The sequence below is a fragment of the Leiobunum rupestre genome, chromosome 3 (genome assembly GCF_980474605.1).
Source record: "Leiobunum rupestre chromosome 3, qqLeiRupe1.1.hap1, whole genome shotgun sequence".
Classification (NCBI taxonomy): Eukaryota; Metazoa; Arthropoda; class Arachnida; order Opiliones; family Sclerosomatidae; genus Leiobunum; species Leiobunum rupestre.
In genome coordinates, this window is record NC_143386.1 from 26,449,823 (window position 1) to 26,471,474 (window position 21,652).

Sequence of the window (21,652 nt, forward strand, 5' to 3'; positions counted from 1 at the left end):
CCTTACCAAAAAATAAGTTGGCTAAAAACCACTTAGGACAACTTGTATTTCAACTTAATTGGTTTTCAATTTGTATTTGGGACAAATGCCTACTTAAAAATATCTTAAATCCTCTATATTAATCAACTTATTTCCAACTAAACCAGAATTAACATTTACATTTAACTACTTAAAAGCAACTTAAATCCTACTAGGGAAACATCTCAAAACCAACTTAAAAATATTATGTAATTTCCTGACTTCTAAAAACCAACTAATTATAAACTTAGCAAAAGCAGTATTTTCCTACCAACTGAATAACAACTTATTACCCCTTTAATAGTAACTTGAAATATGCTGACATCTTGAGCCTACTTAATACCAACTCAATATCAACTAATAATGTGTATACAAACTAAATACAAACTGAAATCCAACTTATTTTTGGTAAGGGTTGGTACTTAAAGGGCAACAAAAGTGGGATTGTGAAACCTGCAAGGCAGGACCTATTGAAACTGTACCATGACACAGATCAGATTCTTAATGAATCTATTTTTAAATTTTTCTTAATAAATCCATGTTAAAATTTTTCAGAGAGTAAGAGATAAAACTACTTTACGAAACATTGGAACATTCACAAAGATAGTAGATGCGATTTTGAACTCTGAGGTGACAATTGTTGACACAAATAGTATGCTAGATTCTAAGATTGAAAGTGTATCATCTGAAACTGATCCAGCTGTTCAAGGCTCTGCAAGTGATTCTGATGGCCCTATCCTGTTATCGAAAATAAAACTAACACCTAAAGCAAAGGCTTCTCAAGCCTTAGCTATAGGTACTACTGAAAAAGATAAATTTGAAACTGTTGAAGGCTCAAGCAATAAAAATACTTCGAAACCAGTATCGCTTGGATTATCTGATAGTGAAGATAATATAGATGAATATGACAGTGTAAAACTTACAGATTCGCAGAAAAAAGCAAAGAGATCTAAAGTACAAGTATTGGTTTTCAAATTAACAACTCCAGAGATAAGGAAATATCATGTTACAAAAAGTACAACTTTGGAAACCAATGAAAAAAATCAATATAAGGCTAATCTTGTTTTGTCTCCAAATGTAAGTACACGATCTCAAAGTAGAGCAGAGCAAAACTTCAGTCAATTAACAACTCGCAGGAAAAGCTATCCACATGGTGTTGAATTGTTGAAAAAATTTAATCTTAGTAGTCAAGAATCCTCCCAGAAAACTTCCACTCCTAAGAATACTCCCTCGCAAAATGAGGTATCTAAAATAAATCATAGTACATCTCCAATACAACGATTAACAAGGTCTGGAAAATCCACAGCAACCCAGTCCTCATCTAATGACTCTGCCAAGAGTAAATCAATTTCATCAAGAACAAAGTTTTTATCACAAGAAAATAATTCTCAGAAGGAAACATTAAGTACAAGGGAAACAAGGAAAAGTCAAATTTCAACCCAATTAGCAGCAAGGGAAGTTCCAAATACTGGTAGTACTGGTTCAGAGGATATATTTTCATCCTCACCAGTATCGCAAGGAAGCACTACAAGCAAAACAATCGCCCCTTCTGAATCTTCTACTCCAAAGGTGTCACCAATTAAATCATCTCGAGCACAAAATAAAAGTAAACTTGATTCAACACAAGCTGTTAGATTAACTAGATCTATGAGGAATTCAAGTCGGTCAAATTTTACGCCTCCATCCACTGGCCAAAGGAAAACTGCAGCTTCAACCACAGCTTTAGCTCATGGCAGTTTACTTTGTGATGACTCTGATTTAACCCCTAAGACACCTGTATCTGCTGTAAGAAAATCTCATCGACTAAATACTCCAAGTACAATTAACACTATACCTGATTCGGATGTATCGGAAGCCTTCCTGTCATCACCGCAACCAGAACGCAAGAGAAAACCGAATAAGAATAGAGATTTAGCTTCTAACGATTCACCTGCTCCTCCATCTTCCAAAAGAAATCGGAGAAATAAAAACATCTCAACAGATGACTGTTCATTTTCTGAAGAACCTATTGTTTCAAAATCTAATACAAGAATTTATGCAAACTCTTCCAAAAAGGCACTAAATAAGAAAGCTGTTGTTGGTCAAAAGGTCTTAGGCCGTTTATCAACTTTAGAATACAGTTCAGATGAAAACAATGTATCTAAAAGATCTAATAAATCAAGGTCACGACTTCAGTTAAGCTCGTCAGATGACTCTTTTGAGGTAAGTTCAGCTAGCTAATATCAATTTGGAAGTAAAAAACATTTGTCCTTATCTATATGTTATCATAAGGTTCCTTTAGTAAAGCTCTGTATAAGAAGGATAGATTTACATGTTTGCTTTATTCGGTTTTATTTTAAAAACAATTTTATATTAACCATATACAATTATAACTTGTAGGATGTCTTTATATATCATTGAAAACGTTTGTTAGGATTGAGATGATAAAATAATCCTGAAGGTAGTGCCACAAAAAACTTAGGTTTTCCGTCTCTATTTAGTAATGGCATGCCCAGTGGCACATTCCGATTAATAATTAATGGATATTATTTAAAACTATTAGCTCCTGATCAAAGTAAAAACCATAGGTCTAAATACGGTATAAATGTATCTGATCTGCGTTAATTTTATTTTGCTTCATAAAATCCTTCCACTTTTAAAAGTGATTAATGTTGTCATTAGTCTAAAATATTGTTCCATAAGTGTGACACTTCCTATTCTTCACAAAAATTTTACTGAGTGCTATTCACAAGATGGACTGCATTATGGGCTTCGTCAATGTTTTGCGTCCGCTTGCTAACACGTCACATGTAGCCTTTGACAGCGCCTTGCTAGGAGGCGATTTTCTGCTTGCGATGACGTCATTCCGTTACTAGCTCTCAGTAAAATATTCCCCAAAGTGACGAATTTATGGAACAATATTATAGACTTACTCAACAGAGCATTCACAAAAATCTCTACTGTCGTTGAACTATGCTAAAAGCCCTGATGAAGCAAATAATTTTTGCATAATGTTACTAAAGATTCTAAGTGAAATGCACTCCTTTGCGACTAAGGGCCCGGTGCAGAGACGTTTTAAAAATTATCGTAACTTTACGAGGATTGTAAAGTTACGAGAGTGGATTTACGATGTCGTAAAGTTACGATTTCGTAAATCAAAATCGCGGTGCAGAGACAATTTTTCGGGCGCTCGTAAATGAAGAGTCTGGTATTTTGGAATTTGTTTTTATTGAAGCTCCGCCCACCTACTAGCCAATAGAAAAGCGGGAATTTCGACGCAAAAATTATCAGCTATTCAGTTTTCACCTCCATTTGGTCATTAGAGAGTGAATGCAGTTTTCGATTAGTAGTTCCAAGTTTAACACTTAATTACATGTAGATAATTTTTGAAAGGCTGTTATTTTGTCAAAAATTATGGGAAATATAAAAGGTTCACATGACAAAACAAAAAGATGTCACAAAAGGCAAACTCCCAGAGCGCCGGAACCTACTCCTACTGTAACATCCGCTGACACATTTGATCAGGCAGCCCAGTCAGTTGTTAATAATCAGGAACGTTTAAATCAAATTTTGTCCTTAATACACACTGAAATGGTTGCCCAACGGTCTCAAAATTCCCAACTCGCTGTTGCATTTTCAAACCATTTGAATAATACAAATAACATTCTTATTGGAATTCACAACGCTCTGGTACCTGTTGAGTGCAGAATTGTTCCTACAGATAATGTTGTCTCTAGTCCAGTTGCCACATTCATATTCTTTATAACACGAGAGATAAATTAATAGTTTTAAGCTGATTATGAACTTCCAAAAAGAGTCCTGATCTTGGTAAAAAGACTTATTTCACCACAAATAGAAACTGTGTATTGTAGTTCATATTTTGCAAGAGTAATCAGAGGGTTTCCACATGTTGGGGCTGGCATAACTTTTCTGGGGCCGAGGGCAATAGTTATAATCAGGGGGCCTTTTCCATTGGAATGTTTGTTTATTTGCCCCCAACTCAAGATCATACAACATTTTTCAAGTTTTGTTGATTGGCAATCCCACCCCCCTAAAGCCTTTACAATGTTTTAAATTGGTTATTGGCATCCTCCCTTTAGACACCTCAATGGACTCCTACAGCTGAGGGCCCCCAACCAGTCCCTCGTGGGCCCAGGGGATTTTAACCAAATGCCTAGAAAACTCTGAGAATTGAATTACAGTAATTATGGCTACCTTAGAATGTTGATTAGTGGATATAGAATTTTGAAAATATAGATAAATTTACATATAACTGCTATACCTACCAAAGGTTCACGTGACAAGTTAAAAAGGAGTTACAAAAAAAGGTTAACTCCCAGGGACCAGGAACCTTCTCCTACTCAGTGGTGTAGCCAGGGGGGCGTGGCATAGATGTTACTTGCACCCCCCCCAATGTATGGTTGCATGTACAAATGATTATTTTTGTTTTATTTGTTTCCTTCTGTGCCCTCCCCGAAACCAATCCCTGGTTTCACTAGTGACTCTAACATCCACACACTTTAAACCAGGCAGCCCAGTTGGTTGCGAATAATCATGAAGGGTATATTTAAACTTTCGGTTTAATACTTTACGAAATGGTAACAAGAGGCCAAATTTCTCTTTACATTTTTTTTAGGCACTTGGATAATGCAATTAGAATTCTTATTGGCATTCACTGTGCTCTATTACCTGTTGAAAATCTGATTGTTCCTTTATATCTTATTCCTGGTATCACAGCAGTACCCACTACACACTTTGAACTTCCCATTTCTAACTATGAAACATAAAATAAAATCATTGGTTTTGAAAAATAGCATTAATACAAATTATAAATTACCAGACAAATATTTTCCCATATTTTCATATTTGTAATCTACTTATTTTCCTCATTTGGAAACTATTTAATTCATTACCATGTACCTCTTATCAGCTATTGTGTTTTTAACTCTCAATCAGCTGTTTTTTTTTACCTAAAGAAGCCTCCATCTACCCAAGGTTTGTAACACATTAGACAAAACAAACTTAAAAAAACTTGGCGCCTTTTTTGAATTAAGAATATTTTAATATCCATTATTCTATAATTAATTGCAGTTTTTTTGGTTTTAAATTAAAAAAAATTATTAACATGTTATTGAACCAGTATTAAAATAACAAAGAATAATATCACAAGAGAACAAAATCATTGGAGAAGTATGCCCCAAGGTGAAAGTTAATTATGGGCCAGAGTAGTTTCAATTAAAAAAATTACAGGCCGAAAAATCAAATCAAATCAATTTGTAGAAAACTGATATTATTCTTGATGTAAATTTCTTTGCCTATTCAAGTTTTCTACCAATTGATTTAAAATTTGATTCGCTCGAACCTGTAATTGGGCATAAGTGGTTTCAGGGGGATCCTGGTCGCTTGGGCCATCTTGCTCTTCTACCATTGGCTCGGGCATATCAACACCCTCGTCAAGGTAGAAATTGTACAAGATGGCACAAGCGAATACAAATTTACAAACCTTATCCGGGGCATACAGCAAATTGCCTCCGTAATCACTCAACGCACGCCAAGTAGACTTAAAGAGGCCATTGCACCTTTCAATGCAGCTTCTAGTCTTACAGAGGCGATGGTTGAACCTCTCTTGAGCTTGACCTTCTGGATGTGGTATGGGTCTCATAAGCCAAGGCTCAAGGGGATAGCCACTGTCCCCTATGAGCCATGACCCTTCCAAATTTGCGGAAGAGAGGTGGGACCTGAGGCCGCAGTTAGCCCAAATGCTTGCATCATGAGTGCTCCCGGGCCACTCCGCTACAACGTCCAGAATGCGGGTGTTGGCATCGCATATAAGCTGGATAGCGTTTTTTTGCGGTTCATGTAAACGTGGGCACCGGGACCAGATGGCTTCTGGATAGGTATGTGGGTGCAGTCGATGCATCCGATGACCCCAGGAAGCTTGGTCTTCTTGAAGAATCCAAGAGATGTTTCTTTAAGTTCTTCCTGGGTAGATGGAAATTTGACATATCGGTGCATTCGCTGGTTGATGGAATTTGTAACACGACCAATGATCCTTGATACTGTGGATCTCTCCACCATGTGGCGATGATCATTGGCCGTCACCCACTGGATACTTCCAGTAGCGTAAAAATGCAAGCAAATGAGTATCTATATAAAATAACAATGATTAGAAGTGGCAACATAAATTATGAACATTATAGTGCAACACACGGAGGGAAAATGTTGGAAAGACCAAATTATTTTAGAATGTTTTTCACTCAGTTATTTGCCATATGGAAATTTTTCATTCCGACGGTACATAGAGGGTGAAACATCTCCCAAAAACTGACTATACAACAAATTTTCTCTGATTTGGTCTTTCCCCCTAGCTCAAGAAAGGGGTGAGGTTAGGTAAGTGCTTTTCCTAAGTCTTAGGATACTTTCTTCGACCAATGGCTTTTTGTGTCACTCAAAAATATGCCTAGATAAAATATCAGTTTTGAGTATGAAAGAGTACGATGTAAAAAATGTATTCCAAAAGGTTGTATAAAAAATTAACTTAAGTGTATAATAGTAGTAAAACACAATTGCATAGTGATAATAAATTATTTTCCTACCTGGGAAGCTGCAGATACTGGCCGGCCTCTCAATGTTTCATGGTCAAGGTCGGGCCTTAGCTCTTCCAAAAGTTTAATGAATACCCTTTTTGGAAGTCGATAATTTGCTAAAAACTCTGTCTGATAACTCCAAAGGGTCTGGTCTCTCGTGATAAATTCTCTCATTTTCTACTGGTTCAACAACGTTTATTCCTCGATTAATTTCTTCAGCTCTTCGCATCGCGAGCAAAGCGACAAACTCCGCCATTGTTGTTTTCAATATTTCGCGCCGTTTTCGTCTTTACGACACCTCCAGAGCCCTCGTAACTTTACGAGCGAAAGTCACTCGTAAAGTTACGAGCCTATTGTCTCTGCACACCATTTTCGAGAAAAAAATCGTAAGTTCATTGGCCACGCCCCCTTTTTCGTAAATTTACGAGGATTGTAAAGTTACGAGATTTAAAAAACGTCTCTGCACCGGGCCCTTAATGTCTAAATGTTCCTATAACCTCAACTTCACCTATTTAAGTAATTAAATCAACTAATCCAAAAAATTAATTTCTTTTAGAGCTCAGAAAATGATCAGTCAATATCCCATAATTTAAGAAGTAAAAAGAAAAGTCTCTTACGTTCAAGAAAATAAGGTAATTTTTAGGTTTGTGAGAGTACTCGGTATCGAGTCAGTCAGAGTACTCTGACTCGAAATAGGTCATTATATTACTCGCACGGGTACCCGATTCCCCGAAAAGGGAAAATATTTACTCGAAGCGGACACGAGTAAATAAATAATTTGAAAATTTTCCCCAGCGAGTCCATTTTTCCACAGCGAGTCCAAACTTTCCCTGACGAGTCCAATTTAAAAAAATAAAATTAATTTTGATACTGTCTTGGTTACTTTCATACGGCATTAAAAAAATTCCGAAATGGCGCTGCCGTAGCGATTTTGCAGTTCTCGATTTGTTCGCCATGAGTCACGGCATCAAGTGTGCCTCAGGTTGTCTGTTGTTTTAGTTTCTTTCTCAAATATTCAGCAAGGTCTTTTTGCTCTTATCTTATTTAACTTCGATGATCTCAAGTTAGTTAAAGTTCGTGAAATACCAACAAAGCCTTTTGTGGAGGAAATTTTACCTTCCGAAGGGTATATGTCTGATGAATCTTTAACTGAGAATAACGAAAACTACGATGACGATATAAGTGCTGAAGAGGAAAATGAAGGTGGTAGTGGTACGCCTGAAGCCTTGGCATCAAATGATCCTAATTCAAGAAAGAGGACCAGGAGTAAAGTCTTGAAGTCTGCAGTGTGGAATTATTTTGAGAAGAGAGTTGATCGAAGCAGTTCACAGTGCAAGTTGTGTAACTTAATCATTAACCTGAAACATAGCAATACTTGAAGTATGAGAAAACACATGCAATTTAAACATGTAGTAGAATATTCTACACTTATGGATGTTGAAAAGAGCTATAATCTGAGCAGACAAACCACTATTGAAGATTATACAAAGCCTACATTATATTCTCCCAGTCACCCTAGAGCTAAGACAATCACACAAAGAATAGCTCAAATGATTCCTCTAGACTTCCAGCCCTATTCTGTGGTGGAGGATTTTGGTTTTGTTGATGTGATTTACTAATGTGAGCCAAAATACAAGATTCCATCAAGGACCCAATTTTCCAGGAAATTCGTACCTGACCTTTACTCCAAAATGATGGCTGACATAAAACTTGAAATCAAAAATTCAATCAAAGAGTTACAATCATTTTCATTTACTTGTGATTTCTGGTCATCAAAAGCGATGGATTCTTACATGAGTATCACATGCCACTACACCGACAGCAGCTATAATCTCAAATTTATAACCTTGGCTTGTTTGCCATTTGACCAAGAGCACACAACTGAAAACATTCAGTGCGCAATTTACAAATACCTTCAAACCATAATGACCGACGACCATTTGGACACAATTCCTATTTACATAGTGACAGACAATGCAGCTAATATGAGGAAATCAATAATGGAATCAAGTTGTACACACGTCTCATGTTTTTGTCAGTCACACTTTACAATTGGTGGTGGAAGGTGTTTTACAGAAAACCTACCTGGAAGGAGCGAAGTCACCTAATACTAATAGTATTGGTGTTATTTTCACTAAATGTAGAAGTGTTGTTGGGCATTTTAATCACAGTTTAAACTCAGTCGAATGTTGGATCCGGCCAGGGTTCGAAAAAACCCGGGTTTTTTTCAAAAAGCCCAACCCAGTGGGTTTTTTAGTGGGGTGGGTTTTTTATTTTAGTATACTATTTCCATATTTGTATTACATGTTATGTCAAAAAAAAACCCAAATCAAGAGAAATTAGAAATGTCTTATGTCGAGCCCATAGAAATCTCATAGGTAACTAGAATGCTGCCGATCAGGCTGAGAAATAAGGAATTTTTTTAAACTGGATCTGTGGCCAGTAGAGCCTAGGTAGTATAATTAAAAAACTGGCCACTGGCCGCTTACCATTTTTAACCTTCAAAATCAGGCTTTCATTTCAGGGATTAATATAGTATTTTTTATTGAACTAAATTCTTGAAGGGAAAAAACTTTGAATTAATTAAGTGGTCACCAGGACCACTAACACCCCAAGCATTTAATTTTTAAACTGTAAATTGGCCTGTGATATTGCCTTATTTCTCACACTGCTGCTGATTATGGCCTAGCTTGTCGCCAGTTTGTTTTGAATAATAATCCTCCTTGGTTCCGCTACTCTCGCGGGAGCTAGGAGACGTCATTCTCTCTGGTGACATTAAATTCTTGGCAGAACCACTCTTTAGCTCTGATTGGCTGAAATCTGGCTATCATCTGCCACAGCGTTTGGTCCATTTGCCAGTTACACGGCAGCATTCTAGTTACCTATGAGATTTCTATAGTCGAGCCCTGCTAAAAAAGATTGTAGGGACTAGATATCGACTGCTAGGTAGACTGCTTCACTTTTTTGTGTCAGATAAAGCCATTGAATTGGGAATAATACTGCTAGAATTACAATTACGATTTCGGTTGTCATGGTTACGCGGGACCTGTTCTGATAAGGCTGTACGAAATTCATCTTTATAATTAGGTGGTAGCGCCATCTATATTTTGTAAAATTACATGGCTAAAAATAAAAAAATATTAGCTAACTCAGTGTAACTTGAGTTAAAAAGGATCGTGTTAACAGAATAAAATTATTTTTAAACAACTTCAAAGGTTTGTTTGTTACGAGAAATTATACAATTCAATTTCGCATCAGATTCGCGAAAATATTCAATTGCAATATAGTTTCCACCACTAGAGACAGATGCCGCGACGGTAGAAAAATAAAGTGGAATAAGTCTCCTTATTGAACGAAATTGGTCCCACGCCAGCTAGATTTAGTTGTACCTCTATTTATTCCCAACACAATGGATAAAGCTGAAAAGCTTGTAAAAGTGTACAGATACTGCAAAGGCAGCACAGCTGAACCAAAGGACTGGTAGAAATCTCAAGTTATAAGTCTCAAGTCTCAACTATTAAGTTAACAAGCCGGTTAACTTTGTAAATATATATATAAAAAATGCCTTTTCATTAAAATATGACATTTTGTAACCGATATGGATCCAGTAGACCTGGGATCGAGCTTAAATATTAACTACGTACTAAGTAATGACTAAAAGACAAAAAAAAGACTAGAAAAAAGGTGTTTACTGTTCATCATTTAACATCGATACATTACAGTGTTCTAAGGCTTAAGCCTATTTAAATAATATAAGATTAAGAAATTAAGTACGAGTTTAAAGTAATATTTGTTGCTTTAATAATTAATAATTACGAGAAACCATAAGGGCAAAAGTTCACTCACCAATGCATTTAGAGCCATGGCGACCGACCGGTGAAACAGACCCTACAATTAACCTCTGTAGGTCGAGATAACGACGGCAAAACAATACTGGTCGAACTAATCGCTAACCAAGGACTAACGAGAGGGTTGTTCAGTGGAAGAACAACTACACTGGCTGGACTGGACTCTTGCAGTGGAGACTCTTCTCTCCACAGCCCTCCTGTTTCTCTCTCCCTTCTGTATCGTTCTGACCTTCTCCTTCTGCCGCCGAGGTATTTATATCTCCCGACTGATGATAACGCCCTCTGTCCGGTGCGTGGAGAAACTCATATAAAAAATAGTGACTTTTGCCCTATGCCCCGCACTAGGAACATAACGATGTAAGTTAAACAACTTTGAGTTAATTGATAACAGCGGTCTTCACAGTTATACAAAAAGATAATATAAGTAGGAAATAGGATGTGGCAGGTTGTCAAGTGGGTAACGCTATTACCACACTTAGCTTAGGCCTAATACTGTTGTAAACTAAGGAAGCGCAAAAATCAGTCTGTTACAATTTTAAAGTGGGTTTTTCTCAGGTGGGTTTTATAGTGGGTTTTTGGGGTGGGTGGGTCCAAAAAAACCCACTGGGTTTTTTGTTTTCGAACCCTGGATCCGGCCCAAGTTAAGCTCCTGCGTGTACCAGAGGCGAAAGTGAAAAAGCTCATTCAAGACTGTAAGACCAGGTAGAACAGCCAATTCTACATGTTGGAAAGGATGTATGAGCTCAAATTGCCCATCAACCAAGCACTTGCTGCAAGTAAATCGAATCTTCATATTACTTTGTATGACTGGACAGTAATTAAAGCTCTTCTAGAGGTTTTGGAACCTTTCGAGATTTATTTATCAGCTGAACAGTACCCAACCATGAACCTTGTCTACCCAGCTTTGAACTTTTTAGATTACTTTAAAAAAACTATCTCAAATGCTCGATTTAAGTATTGCGAATGCAAACAGTTTCTTGGCCAATTTGAGAATGTGTTTTCCTGATTACAGATATGAAAAATTGTACCTCTTGTCAATGATTTTGGATCCTCGCATCAAAACAGTTCTTTTGAAAACTGATGAGAAGAAGGTAGCTTCTATGCTTTTGAAAGCTGAATGTGAACCAGGGGCTGCAAGCAATATGCAAGTCCAGGGAGACAATGAGCCTAACAAGAATGCAAAACAGCCCAAGAAGTCTGGTATTTGGAAAAATATTCAGAAGAGACTAGCAAACTGGTTAAACATAGAGGGAAGAACTTAAGCCCTAGCGATCAGGTGAATGTCTATTTAGGAGAACCAGTTGAGAATGATGATTGCAAGATACATGATTATTGGAGGGAAAGGGCAGATAAATTTCCATTTATTGCAAAGCTAGCAAAGAAATATCTGTCAATTCCAGCATCTTCAGCAGCAAGTGAAAGAATGTTCTCGCCATCTGGGAATATAGTAACTGCAAAGAGAGCTGCACTCCTTCCAGATCATGTGGAACAGTTAACGGTTTTGCATGAAAACTTAAAGCGACAGCTGAAATAATTGCTTAAAAATATGAATATTAATTCGACTAGACTACTAGTTTCAGTATTTGTTTGATTATATCAAAGAATGTGGTATAAAAATTAAATTTGTAATAGTTTAGAAACTGATAACTTGTGATAAGTTAAAAGTTAAAAAGAATCAAATAACTGATAACTTTTTAAGTTTTTCTAGTCGAGCCCTAAACAGTTTTAGGCAAAATTGCACTACAGCGGCCTCATGTAATTTCGTGTTTTTTTTTGGTGGAGAATGTAGCACTTGACGCGTAGATTAAGAAACTAATTTTTTTTGGGGCCGCAAATGATAATTAAATTAATTAACTTAATGTTAAAAATGTACTAATTTTAGGGAATTACCGTGTTTTTGTATTTTTGGGTGGCGGAGAATGTAGCACTTGACGCGTAGATTACGAAACTAATTTTTTTGGGCCGCAAATGATAATTAAATTAATTAACTTAATGTTAAAAATGTACTAATTTTAGGGAATTACCGTGTTTATGTATTTTTGGGTGGCGGAGAATGTAGCAGTTGACGCGTAGATTACGAAACTAATTTTTTTGGGCCGCAAATGATAATTAAATTAATTAACTTAATGTTAAAAATGTACTAATTTTAGGGAATTACCGTGGTTTTGTATTTTTGGGTGGCGGAGAATGTAGCACTTGACGCGTAGATTACGAAACAATTTTTTTGGGCCGCAAATGATAATTAAATTAATTAACTTAATGTTAAAAGTTAGTAGAGTGGAAACCTAAACAAACAGTAACAAGCCGTGGTGTAGGCGACAACCCGACGAAGATAATTACTTCCAAAACACGTAAAAGACGTTACTAAACTCCCCGTATTGGCGCCTGACGGCGCCGCGCACTCGCTTCGCTCAAGCGCTGGGGGCGCGCAGCGCCTCCCCAACCCCATACTAAAAAAAGCGATGGGCCATCTATAACGCGACCTAGAGGACAGTACCAAGCCTTACGCATCAAATATATACTTTTAATCTCAAGCAGAAACAAAGTGGCCCAATAATAGAAAACACCGAGAAAATGAACAAAAACTGTAAAAGATTTGATAAAGTACGGGAATATCACTTTGTGGCCCAAAAATACAAAACGCCGAGAAAATAACAAAAACTGTAACTGATTTTATACAAAAAGAGAATATCACGTGGAATTCATTAGGACACCGAAACTGTGTTCCCGGCGAACACACGACGGAAATAAGTACAACAAAACACGTGCAAATGCCCAAAAATTAGAAATTTAAAATTACATTAAAAAATTAAATGATCATTTGCGGCCAAAATAAAAATTACCCTCGGCATCTACGTGACAAGGTCTATCAGGCGCAACCAAAATTAATATAAAATTCAATGAAAATGAGAAATTTTTAAAATTAAAAAAATTAAGTTAAACCATTAAATAATCATTTGCGGCTAAAATAAAAATTACCCTCGACATCTCCGTGACAATGTCTATCAGGCGCAACCAAAATTAATATAAAATTCAATGAAAATGAGAAATTTTTAAAATTAAAAAAATTAAATTAAACAATTAAATAATCATTTGCGGCCAAAATAAAAAATACCCTCGACATCTACGTGACAAGGTCTATCAGGCGCAACCAAAATTAATATCAAATTCGATGAGGCCGCTGTACTACACTTCACCCCAGTTGGATTTCATCTGCTCTATAGTTACTTGAGTTTTTTATTTTGTTCTTGAGTATCAATTTCCACAAGCTGTGTCATTGCATTGACTCCTTGTATCCTTACTTAAGATCAAATTAAAAGTTATTTTTCAAAATTCTTATTACTGAATTACTGATTTTTTTATTATTTAGTAAAATTTAAAAGTCCTAAAAATTTAAAGATATCATATTAATTAGCAACCACTATTAATAAATTTACAAATTTAATGATTATCTAAACAGCAGTAAATAAATTTAAGACTCGAATTGGACTCATTAAAAATTATTCCGGACTCGTATTGGACTCGAAAGCTTCAAAACTAGTTCTTTAGGACTAGAGGACTCGATCAAGTCCTTAATATTTGGACTCGCTCATGTCAATATTATAATCTTTACGGCATAAGTATGATACAAAATGATGTGTGTTAATCAGTTTTGTCAAATTCCAAAATGATATTAGTCGGGAACTAAAATGTATAATCTGTTAAATCATTTTTCTAAATTTAATATTTCATTGAGACTTTTGCTTAAGGTGTAATTAGCTATTACTAATATTATTCTCTGTAAAAGAAACGGGATGACTGCAGAGATTTCTGAGGAATTATCCAAAGACAATATCAGATATCTTTAGCAGTGTTATAATTTTAATAATTAATGGTGCTAAAATAGAAGTGCCATACTTGCATTAAATTTGTTACACATTGTTTCTATAATATATAATTTACTTAAATTAACTGTTTGACACCATTACAAACATAGCTAGAGTTAAAAGTTCAAACTACTGATTACTAATGAAAGCAAAAATATTTAAAAAAAAAGATTGGAAAAGAAATACCGAAAATTGTGTGGTACTTATTAGTTATCTCGTTTTTTTTTTGTTTTAGAGTGAAAAAAGAAATCAGTCCACAAAAACCTTGCTTTCCAAGTTTAAAGATTCATTAGAAATTTTTCAATTCATTTATACATAAGATTTTAAAATGAAATGTACAACCTTAAATATTGTTAAAAATAAAACATTTGACACTTTTACTTAGAAGCCACATCTTAATCTTGGAGAGAGTAAAAAGGATTTATTTAAGCCACATCAAACCAGAATTAATTACAATATGGAAAATAAAATGTGTACAATAAGTAAGACTTTGTTATAGCAGAAAAATTCAAAATACGTTCAGGGAATGAACAATATATAAACATGGTTAAGTAATAAGTTAAAAACTTATTTACATAAGAGTCCCTATTTAAATTAAAAATTTTAAGAATTAGGTCCTTTTGACATTATTGGCAGAATGTCAAAAGGACCAAATTCTGGATAGTTGGCCAGAGTTGTTGAATAATAATAATAATAATAAAAGCTTTATTTTGGATATTCCCATCAGTATACTGTTTTATATGAGTCATCAATTAAAATTAAATTAAATTACATATTTCCAAAAAATGATTTTTCAACCGATTTTTAAAAATCTTAAACAATTCTCCATACTTAAGGTTCTGTCTAAGGAATTCCAGAGGCTAAATTCCATTTACTCTTGAAACTTTTATTACTGTATTTCTTAATCTTATTTTGGACACTAAAGTTAGTCTCTCCGGCTCTTGTATTGACAGAGTTTTGGACGTACGATGTTTTGAAAATATGTAATATATACTTTGGGTGGGATATTTTTGGAAAATAGAGTATGGTATTTGCTCTTTCGGAAAGGGTCATCCAGCCTAACTCGTTGCGGGCTTCTGTGGCTGACGAATTCACTGGTTTTTGGAGAATAGCTCTGGCAGTGTTGTTGTGTAGGACTTGTAATTTCTTGAGTTGGTTGGACCAGTATTATTGTAGAATATATCTGCATCTCAAAAATGGGCTGGACTAAAGCATTATAAGAAGCAGAGATTGTGTAAGTTGAGGTTAGTAAAAAATGGTTAAAATAGCCATAATTTCTGTTTAACTTTGTTTAACGTGTTGCTCAGTTGAGTTGCCCTTCAAAATATAATCCAAGGTATTTAAATGTAGGGACCCTCTTTATTCTCACTCTTTCAGTAAGGGTTAGGGTTTCAGTGGCTTTAGATTTTCCTGGTGATAATATCATGAACGCTGATTTATTAGTGTTAAGGGTTAATCCTTTTAAGAGTAGTATGTCATTCAATGCAATAATGTCATACTCTAAGTTCATTTTTGCTAAGGAACAGGATTTTAAGGCTGTATGGTTTTCACTAGTATAAATGTTAAGTAGTAGGGGCCCAAATACACTTCCTTGAGGTACCGCTGAGATTACTGTGAAGAATTGGGAACAGGTACCATTCACTACTACAGTTTGTCTTCTATTTGTTATATATGAATTGAACGATTCCAGCTTGACATTGTCAAAGCCGATGTTCTTAAGGATTTTTATGAGTATGACATGGTTAACACTGTCAAAGACCCACGGGTCGAAAGCTCACCTGTTAATTATTTAATTATTTTTCATTTTTGAATTAAAATAATTATGATTTTAGTTATATCCATGTGCTTCCTCCGTTAATAAAAAAAGTTTTATTTATATTTTTCGCCATGGATCCAAATAAAGTTTTTAATATTTTTGACATGTTGAGAGGAATGCAACAAGTACAAATTTGCCCGCCTCTAAGTTCTTAATAATGCGTTCATGTACATTTAAAATACATGTTGTTGCAGAGCGTCCTGGTAGAAATCTGGATTGCATTTAATTATTATTATTATTATTAATGAAGGGCTAAGGAAATGCCCGTTCGCGCACGTCGACCAGAGGTCCATTGTGCAATTGCATTTAATAGAATTTATTGTTATTCAGGCAATAGTTTATTATCTGATTATAGGCACATCTTTCCGGTGTTTTTGATAGATTGTAATACAGATTCCACGGTAATTGTCTCCTTCTTTGTGGTCTCCTGATTTATAAATTGGTGTAATTTTTGCTTCTTTCCATCTTGTTGGGAAGTATCCTTTTAAATAGGTTGTAACGGCTTATATTTATAATTAGTGCTAGGACAGGAAATATAATTATTGCTAGTCCTTTTATAATTGACAATGGTAGGCCATCGGTGCTTGTTGATTTGCTATTTAACAGGGCTTTTACGAGTATAAATACTTCGTCCAAGCTTACTTCTCAAAAGCTAAAAGTAGAATTGTTGGCTACCATGTTATTGTTCTCATTTCCATCTGAAGTATTTATTATTCTTTTATGTACTTGGTTGTTCATAAAGTAATCGTTCAGATGTGAAGCAATTTCAAAAGCATTGTTAGATAAGGTGTCTTTTACTTTTAAGGCTGTTATTGTTGTGTTTTTAGATAGGGTTTCAGTGTTTTCCATTTATTAAATTTTCGTTTCTGCTTATTCAGTTGCTTTTTGAAATAATTATTCTTCCCGTCCTTTGATTATTGACCATATTACGAAGATATTGATATTGTTCGAACTGGGTCATATTCTTATCTGACTTCTTTTTCGCTACATTGAGGAGATAAGGTGTTTGATATCATTGGTGAGCCAAGGCGATGTGATAATGGATTTTTGTTTTTGTATTAAAGGAACATATTTATCAAGATGTCTCTTGATTGTGTTTTCGAGCTTGGTGACTCCATGGTCAATGTCTTCCATATTAAAGTTGGCCAGGTTTTTTGTGATTGAATCAATAAATAAGTCGACCTCCGTATTACTATAATCTCAAACTTTAGTTACAACCTTTTTGTTCGGGCACACTGTTTGTCTTGTACAATGTATTATAACGTGGTTGGACCCACCAAATGAGATAACACCACTGGATAAAATTCTGTTTGGGTGTGATGTGTAGATGTGATTTACTAGGATAGCAGTTTCACTTGTTACTCTGGTGGGTTGTTTTATCAGTTGCTAAAATGATGCCAGACATTTTTGTAATGTTTTGGTTTTTGGCTCAGTCGCAGTTGAAGTCACCATGATAATTTCTGAGTCTGATTTAATTGAGATAAGATACAATGTTTTGAATGTCTTTTATGATAATTTTTAGCCCTGTATTTTTTTATTAAAAAATTCAATTAGATCGACTTCCTTAGATGCTCATGGTAAGATTTTCTTTATAGCATAAACAGACACCTCCACCTCCTCTATTTATTCGATCCTTTCTGAGTAAATTATATCCATTAATTCGTGGGATAACCATGTTTTGGTTACACCCAATATGTCAAATTTATGATTAGTGATGGTATACTTTGAGTCATTAAGTGTGGGATCATTTGTCCTATATTTACATGGCCAATTTTTAGACCTTTGTTTTTTGGGGTGAATATGGTTTGAAATTAATTTTGGCTTTAGATTTGGTTGTCACACTTTGTCAGTATCCAATAAGTTAGTTCTTTTGCAATTGCGATTTTTATCAGAATCCTTTGAGGTAATTTTGGACTCTTCGATTCCCAACTCTTCCAGATGTTCAATTATGTTTTGGTAGGTTGTATTTTTGGGGCAATTTGATAAGAAATACTTGTATGTCAGTGACTGGGATAACTGCAGTTCATTTTCTTGCGTTTTAATTCCCCATATTTTCTTTTTCGCATCATGATTGGCACGCAGCCTATGACATGAGATTCCAATAGGCCAAGCGTCTGAATTAAGAAGTTGTTCGTCAGTGGAGCTATTTAGGGTGAAGCACCTTTGCTTCTATTAATAATAATAATAATAAAAATAATAGATTTTTATTGGATCATCTTATAAGTTTACAACTTCTTTACATAAGAGTCCAGTTATAATTAAATTAAATGAGAAAAGTTCTACGAGTGATTTATATAAAAGTAAATGACCCCTTACCAAAAAATAAGTGGTCTAAGAACTATTTAAGTTGGTTTTAAGTTTGTATTTGAGACAAATACCAACTAAAAAGCTACTTAAAATGTTACTTAAAGCTAACTTAAAACTTCCTTAAAATGTTACTTAAAGGGAATATAACCTGCAAAGCAATCTTTATGGAAGACCCCTTCAATTTTTCCAACTACCCTGTACAGTGGCGCCAAACATTTTTAAAGCCAAAGGCAAGAGCGGCCGGAGCTGCAACCGTTGGTGTTCCACACCAAATACCTGAGGTTATATTCCCTTTAATAAAGACCACTTAAAGCCAACTTAAAACTTACTTAAAAATAATGTAATTTTCTGACCACTAAATACCAACTTAAAGAAAAAGGCATTTTCCCACCAACTTAACTAGTTTACTGAAATATGCTGACCACTTAAAACCAACTTAATATCAACTTAAATGTGAATACCAACTAAAAACCAACTTATTTTTTGGTAAGGGACATAATAGTAATCACCAGAGTGACGAGTAAATGAGTCAAATAATGGGTGGTAATTATTTTTTTAAAGAGGTTAATACTCTCAACGTCTTTTACGGATTCGGAAGTTTATTCCAGTTTTGAGAACCTGCTATTTTAACACTTTTCGGAGTCCTTGTCCCAAACGTTTTAACACATTTTCCAATGTAAAAATTATCTTTAGCACCTCTCGTATTAATATTATGGGGGGAATGCGGGAATTTATCTAAGATGTATTGAGGGGCTCGTTTATTTTTGATTTTATACATGAAAATTAAAAGGTTATACCAGTCTGTAAAATAAATGGAATTAACACGTGCAATATGTTTAGCCTCAGTCAAGGAGGAAAATTTTGGGAAGCCAGCAATTAATTTTGAAGCTGTATTTAGTACTTTCTGGATGTTTGTAAGGTCAGATTTAGTAGCCGACGCATAAAAAATTATGCCATAATCGATAATCAGTTTAATGAAGGTATTAAAAATTAATCTAAGTGAGTCGGTCGAGATATGACTTTGAAGAGGTTTCATCAGCCATAGCCATGCTCTTGACTTTGCTAATAATATACTGAATATGAGGATGCCAGTCTAAAGATTCTTCAATGTATACACCGAGGGACTTAAAGGTAGTCGTTCTAGCGATAGTACAATTATAAATAGAGTAGATGGTGTTTGCAGCTGCAGCCTTTTCCCGGTTATGGGAGAAAAGCATCATTTTAGTTTTTTCTTTGTTAAGGCATAGCCCTTACCAAAAAATAAGTTGGCTAAAAACCACTTAGGACAACTTGTATTTCAACTTGGTTTTCAGTTTGTATTTGGGACAAATGCCTACTTAAAAATAACTTAAATCCTCTTTATTAATCAACTTATTTCCAACTAAACCAGAATAAACATTTACATTTAACTACTTAAAAGCAACTTAAAAATATTATGTAATTTCCTGACTACTAAAAACCAACTAATTATAAACTTAGCAAAAGCAGTATTTTCCTACCAACTGAATAACTTTCTACCCCTTTAATAGTAACTTGAAATATGTTGACAACTTGAGCCTACTTAATACCAACTCAATATCAACTAATAATGTGTATACAAACTGAAATCCAACTTATTTTTTGGTAAGGGAGGCCTTTATTGGTCAAAGCCTGTTCAAGTGAAAATAAATCACTTTCGCCATTAGAAATTAGTGTAGTTAAGTCAGCATTGGCCGATGAGACTGCATTATCGTCAGCGTATTCATTAGCTACAGAATGAAAAAGGCTGTTATGAAGGTCCATGGAATATACATTAAACATGAGGGGGCCCAGGACGCTGCCATGAGGCACCCCATGTTTTATTTGTTGGGTTGTTGAAGTATGGTTATTATGATATACAATCTGTTGATGATCAGTGAGATATGACTGTAGCCATTTGTGGGCAGTACCATCAATTCCAATCTTACTGAGAGATTGTAATAATGGTTTATGTTGTATGGTGTCGAACGCTTTGGTAAGATCGATGAAGATAACTAGCACATACAGTACATTTTCTAGGTGTTGAATGATAGTTTCGAGAAGATTAAATATTGAAGTCTGAGTCGAGTGACCAGGTCGAAAACCAGACTGATTCCAGTATAAGGACTTATTATCTTCAAGATAGGAACTTATATTTTTGTTGGCCAGTCTTTCACAGCAGATTGTGGGTGCATCTAGGACTGAAAGAGGTCTACAGCTAGCCGGGTCGTCTTTGTCGCCTTTTTTATAGGCTGGGATAACTTTTGCAATCTTCCATGTCATTTTGTTTGCGTCTACAATAATTTTTTTGTGATTGTATATATTCAGTCAGCGAGAGTTCATCAGATTGGGGATTACAATTACTAATAAAATAATCACCATCATTTGTATTGGAATCAATTGGCAAGTGGCCATTCTTTCTTGTGGCATAAGTCCAAATTTACTAGATTCGTCTGTGTACATACTTTGTTTATACAGCGCTTGTCTCTCTTAGTTTTTGTTCTTACTCATTGTTGGTAAACTATTTCCAATCTGCTTTACTTTTGGTATCTGTTTTGTTAAATTTCCATTTCTTTTTGATTTTTGGTGATTTGTAAGATCAGGATTAATATCGATAATTTGTGCCTGAAAATCGTTTTGGTTTATTGTTATGTCAACATAACTTTGAGAGGTTGATTCAGTTTTTCAAATTCATTGTTATTATTTTGATTATCATTTAGTTTTTCAATAATTATTTGCTCCAGTGTCATAAGACTTTAAACTCAGTTATGGCAGTTTTTGGTTGTGGTTATTGAGTATTTAGGCTTTGCCTATTCCAAAGGTATTAAATGGTTCTCTGCATGCTTTACAGCAGTAGAACCTTTGTACGTCAGCCAATTTTACATTTATACAAGGTAAATGGAAGTAAACAAGACAGATATCACAGGTTACCATATTATTCCTGGCTTTGTTTTCACCTTTTCTTTGGTACTTGCAGCCTTGGATAAGACAATGTAAGTTCTCTTCTTCATCTGTAGATTGTCGTCAGTTTTCATCCCCCATAATCAATTTAATTCAATTGAATTAGGGTTTTATAGTTCAAGTAGTGTATTATTTAATAATTTTTAAAGGAAGTCAAATAACTCAAAGCACAATGTTAACTGATTTAATAAATAATAAAATATGGGTTTATATACAGATAACTAAACATTAATTGAAGTAGTAACTAATTACAAAAAAACAAATAGCAATGAG

General features: G+C 34.9%; 1 protein-coding gene across 6 annotated transcripts in view; it reads left to right on the forward strand.

Annotated features, from left to right (window-relative positions):
• Positions 1-21,652, forward strand: part of LOC149950964 (condensin complex subunit 3-like) — a 54,521-nt gene that overhangs the window by 19,508 nt on the left and 13,361 nt on the right. For 3 of the 6 annotated variants that reach the window (XM_090167955.1, XM_090167953.1, XM_090167954.1), the window contains exons 17-18: positions 574-2,220; positions 7,141-7,216. In XM_090167955.1, the coding sequence (XP_090024081.1) occupies positions 574-2,220; positions 7,141-7,215 (1,722 nt within the window). In that variant the 3' untranslated portion in view covers position 7,216. Of the gene's footprint in view, positions 1-573; positions 2,221-7,140; positions 7,217-11,444; positions 12,036-14,533; positions 14,601-21,652 lie in introns of those variants that run through there. The other 3 variants (XM_090167952.1, XM_090167951.1, XM_090167956.1) reach the window with 2 other exon arrangements.